This window comes from Oncorhynchus mykiss, chromosome 8 (genome assembly GCF_057628025.1).
Source record: "Oncorhynchus mykiss isolate SJ-2025 chromosome 8, ASM5762802v1, whole genome shotgun sequence".
NCBI classification, from domain to species: domain Eukaryota; kingdom Metazoa; phylum Chordata; class Actinopteri; order Salmoniformes; family Salmonidae; genus Oncorhynchus; species Oncorhynchus mykiss.
In genome coordinates, this window is record NC_143029.1 from 89,900,001 (window position 1) to 89,907,500 (window position 7,500).

The 7,500-nt window shown below is 47.1% G+C and overlaps 1 protein-coding gene across 1 annotated transcript in view; it reads left to right on the forward strand.

The window, feature by feature from the left end:
• LOC110512128 (uncharacterized) overlaps nucleotides 1–7,500 on the forward strand; it is a 101,123-nt gene that overhangs the window by 24,786 nt on the left and 68,837 nt on the right. Inside the window, exon 5 of the mRNA XM_090182934.1 lies at nucleotides 6,929–6,971. Within this exon, the coding sequence (XP_090039060.1) occupies nucleotides 6,929–6,971 (43 nt within the window). The remainder of the gene's footprint in view (nucleotides 1–6,928; nucleotides 6,972–7,500) is intronic.

Here is a 7,500-nt window from a genome sequence, read left to right on the forward strand (position 1 = left end):
TCTAGAGACTATAGATGACTGTTATCTAGAGACTATAGATGACTGTTATCTAGAGACTATAGGTGACTGTTATCTAGAGACTATAGATGACTGTTATCTAGAGACTATAGATGACTGTTATCTAGAGACTATAGATGACTGTTATCTAGAGACTATAGATGACTGTTATCTAGAGACTATAGATGACTGTTATCTAGAGACTATAGATGACTGTTATCTAGAGACTATAGATGACTGTTATCTAGAGACTATAGATGACTGTTATCTAGAGACTATAGATGACTGTTATCTAGAGACTATAGATGACTGTTATCTAGAGACTATAGATGACTGTTATCTAGAGACTATAGATGACTGTTATCTAGAGACTATAGATGACTGTTATCTAGAGACTATAGATTACTGTTATCTAGAGACTATACATGACTGTTATCTAGAGACTATAGATGACTGTTATCTAGAGACTATAGATTACTGTTATCTAGAGACTATAGATGACTGTTATCTAGAGACTATAGATTACTGTTATCTAGAACTATAGATGACTGTTATCTAGAGACTATAGATGACTGTTATCTAGAGACTATAGATGACTGTTATCTAGAGACTATAGATGACTGTTATCTAGAGACTATAGATGACTGTTATCTAGAGACTATAGATGACTGTTATCTAGAGACTATAGATTACTGTTATCTAGAGACTATAAATGACTGTTATCTAGAGACTATAAATGACTGTTATCTAGAGACTATAGATGACTGTTATCTAGAGACTATAAATGACTGTTACCTAGAGACTATAAATGACTGTTATCTAGAGACTATAAATGACTGTTATCTAGAGACTATAGATGACTGTTATCTAGAGACTATAGATGACTGTTATCTAGAGACTATAGATGACTGTTATCTAGAGACTATAGATGACTGTTATCTAGAGACTATAGATGACTGTTATCTAGAGACTATAGATGACTGTTATCTAGAGACTATAGATGACTGTTATCTAGAGACTATAGATGACTGTTATCTAGAGACTATAGATGACTGTTATTTAGAGACTATAGATGACTGTTATCTAGAGACTATAGATGACTGTTATCTAGAGACTATAGATGACTGTTATCTAGAGACTATAGATGACTGTTATCTAGAGACTATAGATTACTGTTATCTAGAGACTATAGATGACTGTTATCTAGAGACTATAGATGACTGTTATCTAGAGACTATAGATGACTGTTATCTAGAGACTATAGATGACTGTTATCTAGAGACTATAGATGACTGTTATCTAGAGACTATAGATGACTCATACACCGTTTCCGTTTGGTTTTAGTCATTTCAATGTCGATTGAGATTGTTTTTTTTTCCCCGGAGAGAAATAGTTAATATTTTTAGTTTTTTACTCAAATCCCCCACATGCTGGGTTGAATGTGAGCCTTGAGTTTGACACATATTCCAGATCAAGTGTCTCTAATTACAGTCCTGGGGGATTCGAATGAATGCTGCATTCATGTGCTAGTCGGAACTAGGAAACTGACATTTCCGACTTTACGGCTAACTCGTCTGAGAAATATGATCCCGCGTTTCTCATTTTGGACAGTATTTGAATCAACCAAATAGGAAACCTAGGTTCATTTTAACTCGGGAGGTTCCAAGTCTACGATAGCATGTGAACGTGGCATAACACAACTGATTCAATTATTCATTTGGTCGCAGTGTTTAGACTGGGCCGTGATTAGCTGTGTTAGCTGTGTTAGTAATGGGCCAGAGAGACAGCCTCTCCAGGAACCCCTGATGTGTTTAGACTGGGCCGTGATTAGCTGTGTTAGCTGTGTTAGTAATGGGCCAGAGAGACAGCCTCTCCAGGAACCCCTGATGTGTTTAGACTGGGCCGTGATTAGCTGTGTTAGCTGTGTTAGTGATGGGCCAGAGAGACAGCCTCTCCAGGAACCCCTGATGTGTTTAGACTGGGCCGTGATTAGCTGTGTTAGTGATGGGCCAGAGAGACAGCCTCTCCAGGAACCCCTGATGTGTTTAGACTGGGGCCGTGATTAGCTGTGTTAGCTGTGTTAGTAATGGGCCAGAGAGACAGCCTCTCCAGGAACCCCTGATGTGTTTAGACTGGGGCCGTGATTAGCTGTGTTAGCTGTGTTAGTAATGGGCCAGAGAGACAGCCTCTCCAGGAACCCCTGATGTGTTTAGACTGGGCCGTGATTAGCTGTGTTAGTAATGGGCCAGAGAGACAGCCTCTCCAGGAACCCCTGATGTGTTTAGACTGGGGCCGTGATTAGCTGTGTTAGTAATGGGCCAGAGAGACAGCCTCTCCAGGAACCCCTGATGTGTTTAGACTGGGGCCGTGATTAGCTGTGTTAGCTGTGTTAGTGATGGGCCAGAGAGACAGCCACTCCAGGAACCCCTGATGTGTTTAGACTGGGCCGTGATTAGCTGTGTTAGCTGTGTTAGTGATGGGCCAGAGAGACAGCCACTCCAGGAACCCCTGATGTGTTTAGACTGGGGCCGTGATTAGCTGTGTTAGCTGTGTTAGTGATGGGCCAGAGAGACAGCCTCTCCAGGAACCCCTGATGTGTTTAGACTGGGGCCGTGATTAGCTGTGTTAGTGATGGGCCAGAGAGACAGCCTCTCCAGGAACCCCTGATGTGTTTAGACTGGGGCCGTGATTAGCTGTGTTAGTAATGGGCCAGAGAGACAGCCTCTCCAGGAACCCCTGATGTGTTTAGACTGGGGCCGTGATTAGCTGTGTTAGCTGTGTTAGTAATGGGCCAGAGAGACAGCCTCTCCAGGAACCCCTGATGTGTTTAGACTGGGCCGTGATTAGCTGTGTTAGCTGTGTTAGTGATGGGCCAGAGAGACAGCCTCTCCAGGAACCCCTGATGTGTTTAGACTGGGCCGTGATTAGCTGTGTTAGTAATGGGCCAGAGAGACAGCCTCTCCAGGAACCCCTGATGTGTTTAGACTGGGGCCGTGATTAGCTGTGTTAGTGATGGGCCAGAGAGACAGCCACTCCAGGAACCCCTGATGTGTTTAGACTGGGCCGTGATTAGCTGTGTTAGCTGTGTTAGTGATGGGCCAGAGAGACAGCCTCTCCAGGAACCCCTGATGTGTTTAGACTGGGGCCGTGATTAGCTGTGTTAGTGATGGGCCAGAGAGACAGCCTCTCCAGGAACCCCTGATGTGTTTAGACTGGGGCCGTGATTAGCTGTGTTAGCTGTGTTAGTAATGGGCCAGAGAGACAGCCACTCCAGGAACCCCTGATGTGTTTAGACTGGGGCCGTGATTAGCTGTGTTAGTAATGGGCCAGAGAGACAGCCACTCCAGGAACCCCTGATGTGTTTAGACTGGGGCCGTGATTAGCTGTGTTAGTAATGGGCCAGAGAGACAGCCTCTCCAGGAACCCCTGATGTGTTTAGACTGGGCCGTGATTAGCTGTGTTAGCTGTGTTAGTAATGGGCCAGAGAGACAGCCTCTCCAGGAACCCCTGATGTGTTTAGACTGGGCCGTGATTAGCTGTGTTAGTGATGGGCCAGAGAGACAGCCTCTCCAGGAACCCCTGATGTGTTTAGACTGGGGCCGTGATTAGCTGTGTTAGCTGTGTTAGTGATGGGCCAGAGAGACAGCCTCTCCAGGAACCCCTGATGTGTTTAGACTGGGGCCGTGATTAGCTGTGTTAGTGATGGGCCAGAGAGACAGCCTCTCCAGGAACCCCTGATGTGTTTAGACTGGGGCCGTGATTAGCTGTGTTAGCTGTGTTAGTAATGGGCCAGAGAGACAGCCACTCCAGGAACCCCTGATGTGTTTAGACTGGGGCCGTGATTAGCTGTGTTAGCTGTGTTAGTAATGGGCCAGAGAGACAGCCTCTCCAGGAACCCCTGATGTGTTTAGACTGGGGCCGTGATTAGCTGTGTTAGTAATGGGCCAGAGAGACAGCCTCTCCAGGAACCCCTGATGTGTTTAGACTGGGGCCGTGATTAGCTGTGTTAGTGATGGGCCAGAGAGACAGCCTGTCCAGGAACCCCTGATGTGTTTAGACTGGGCCGTGATTAGCTGTGTTAGCTGTGTTAGTGATGGGCCAGAGAGACAGCCTCTCCAGGAACCCCTGATGTGTTTAGACTGGGGCCGTGATTAGCTGTGTTAGTAATGGGCCAGAGAGACAGCCTCTCCAGGAACCCCTGATGTGTTTAGACTGGGGCCGTGATTAGCTGTGTTAGCTGTGTTAGTAATGGGCCAGAGAGACAGCCTCTCCAGGAACCCCTGATGTGTTTAGACTGGGGCCGTGATTAGCTGTGTTAGTGATGGGCCAGAGAGACAGCCTCTCCAGGAACCCCTGATGTGTTTAGACTGGGGCCGTGATTAGCTGTGTTAGTAATGGGCCAGAGAGACAGCCTCTCCAGGAACCCCTGATGTGTTTAGACTGGGGCCGTGATTAGCTGTGTTAGTGATGGGCCAGAGAGACAGCCTCTCCAGGAACCCCTGATGTGTTTAGACTGGGGCCGTGATTAGCTGTGTTAGTAATGGGCCAGAGAGACAGCCTCTCCAGGAACCCCTGATGTGTTTAGACTGGGGCCGTGATTAGCTGTGTTAGCTGTGTTAGTAATGGGCCAGAGAGACAGCCTCTCCAGGAACCCCTGATGTGTTTAGACTGGGCCGTGATTAGCTGTGTTAGTGATGGGCCAGAGAGACAGCCTCTCCAGGAACCCCTGATGTGTTTAGACTGGGCCGTGATTAGCTGTGTTAGTAATGGGCCAGAGAGACAGCCACTCCAGGAACCCCTGATGTGTTTAGACTGGGGCCGTGATTAGCTGTGTTAGTGATGGGCCAGAGAGACAGCCTCTCCAGGAACCCCTGATGTGTTTAGACTGGGGCCGTGATTAGCTGTGTTAGTAATGGGCCAGAGAGACAGCCTCTCCAGGAACCCCTGATGTGTTTAGACTGGGCCGTGATTAGCTGTGTTAGTAATGGGCCAGAGAGACAGCCTCTCCAGGAACCCCTGATGTGTTTAGACTGGGCCGTGATTAGCTGTGTTAGCTGTGTTAGTGATGGGCCAGAGAGACAGCCTCTCCAGGAACCCCTGATGTGTTTAGACTGGGCCGTGATTAGCTGTGTTAGTGATGGGCCAGAGAGACAGCCTCTCCAGGAACCCCTGATGTGTTTAGACTGGGGCCGTGATTAGCTGTGTTAGTGATGGGCCAGAGAGACAGCCTCTCCAGGAACCCCTGATGTGTTTAGACTGGGGCCGTGATTAGCTGTGTTAGTAATGGGCCAGAGAGACAGCCTCTCCAGGAACCCCTGATGTGTTTAGACTGGGGCCGTGATTAGCTGTGTTAGTGATGGGCCAGAGAGACAGCCTCTCCAGGAACCCCTGATGTGTTTAGACTGGGGCCGTGATTAGCTGTGTTAGTAATGGGCCAGAGAGACAGCCTCTCCAGGAACCCCTGATGTGTTTAGACTGGGGCCGTGATTAGCTGTGTTAGCTGTGTTAGTAATGGGCCAGAGAGACAGCCTCTCCAGGAACCCCTGATGTGTTTAGACTGGGCCGTGATTAGCTGTGTTAGTGATGGGCCAGAGAGACAGCCTCTCCAGGAACCCCTTATGTGTTTAGACTGGGCCGTGATTAGCTGTGTTAGTAATGGGCCAGAGAGACAGCCACTCCAGGAACCCCTGATGTGTTTAGACTGGGGCCGTGATTAGCTGTGTTAGTGATGGGCCAGAGAGACAGCCTCTCCAGGAACCCCTGATGTGTTTAGACTGGGGCCGTGATTAGCTGTGTTAGTAATGGGCCAGAGAGACAGCCTCTCCAGGAACCCCTGATGTGTTTAGACTGGGCCGTGATTAGCTGTGTTAGTAATGGGCCAGAGAGACAGCCTCTCCAGGAACCCCTGATGTGTTTAGACTGGGCCGTGATTAGCTGTGTTAGCTGTGTTAGTGATGGGCCAGAGAGACAGCCTCTCCAGGAACCCCTGATGTGTTTAGACTGGGCCGTGATTAGCTGTGTTAGTGATGGGCCAGAGAGACAGCCTCTCCAGGAACCCCTGATGTGTTTAGACTGGGGCCGTGATTAGCTGTGTTAGTGATGGGCCAGAGAGACAGCCTCTCCAGGAACCCCTGATGTGTTTAGACTGGGGCCGTGATTAGCTGTGTTAGCTGTGTTAGTAATGGGCCAGAGAGACAGCCTCTCCAGGAACCCCTGATGTGTTTAGACTGGGGCCGTGATTAGCTGTGTTAGCTGTGTTAGTGATGGGCCAGAGAGACAGCCTCTCCAGGAACCCCTGATGTGTTTAGACTGGGCCGTGATTAGCTGTGTTAGCTGTGTTAGTGATGGGCCAGAGAGACAGCCTCTCCAGGAACCCCTGATGTGTTTAGACTGGGCCGTGATTAGCTGTGTTAGCTGTGTTAGTAATGGGCCAGAGAGACAGCCTCTCCAGGAACCCCTGATGTGTTTAGACTGGGCCGTGATTAGCTGTGTTAGCTGTGTTAGTGATGGGCCAGAGAGACAGCCTCTCCAGGAACCCCTGATGTGTTTAGACTGGGCCGTGATTAGCTGTGTTAGCTGTGTTAGTAATGGGCCAGAGAGACAGCCTCTCCAGGAACCCCTGATGTGTTTAGACTGGGCCGTGATTAGCTGTGTTAGCTGTGTTAGTGATGGGCCAGAGAGACAGCCTCTCCAGGAACCCCTGATGTGTTTAGACTGGGCCGTGATTAGCTGTGTTAGTGATGGGCCAGAGAGACAGCCTGTCCAGGAACGTAGATAGAGACCACTTGCTGTGTTTAGACTGGGCCGTGATTAGCTGTGTTAGTGATGGTTCATTGACTTGTTTCCAGTGTTAAATAGCACTCTGCAGTCAGAGGTTAATGGTCTAATATTAGTAATGAATTGATTACCGGCTAATTGCCTCTTTCTCCAGAACTGGTTGGACCCTAACAAGGAACTGAAGAAGCAGATAAGGAGTGAGTTAAAAACACACTAATCTAATGCTCTCTTCTGATCAACTGCTAATGTGCCTGTTGATTCATCAACTAGATGTCTATATACTGTTGATGCATTACTGTTGATTCATCAACTAGATGTCTATATACTGTTGATTCATCAACTAGATGTCTATATACTGTTGATTCATCAACTAGATGTCTATATACTGTTGATTCATCAACTAGATGTCTATATACTGTTGATTCATTACTGTTGATTCATCAACTAGATGTCTCTATACTGTTGATTCATTACTGTTGATTCATCAACTAGATGTCTATATACTGTTGATTCATTACTGTCGATTCATCAACTAGATGTCTCTATACTGTTGATTCATTACTGTTGATTCATCAACTAGATGTCTATATACTGTTGATTCATCAACTAGATGTCTATATACTGTTGATTCATCAACTAGATGTCTATATACTGTTGATTCATCAACTAGATGTCTATATACTGTTGATTCATTAACTAGATGCCTATAAACTGTTGATTCATTAC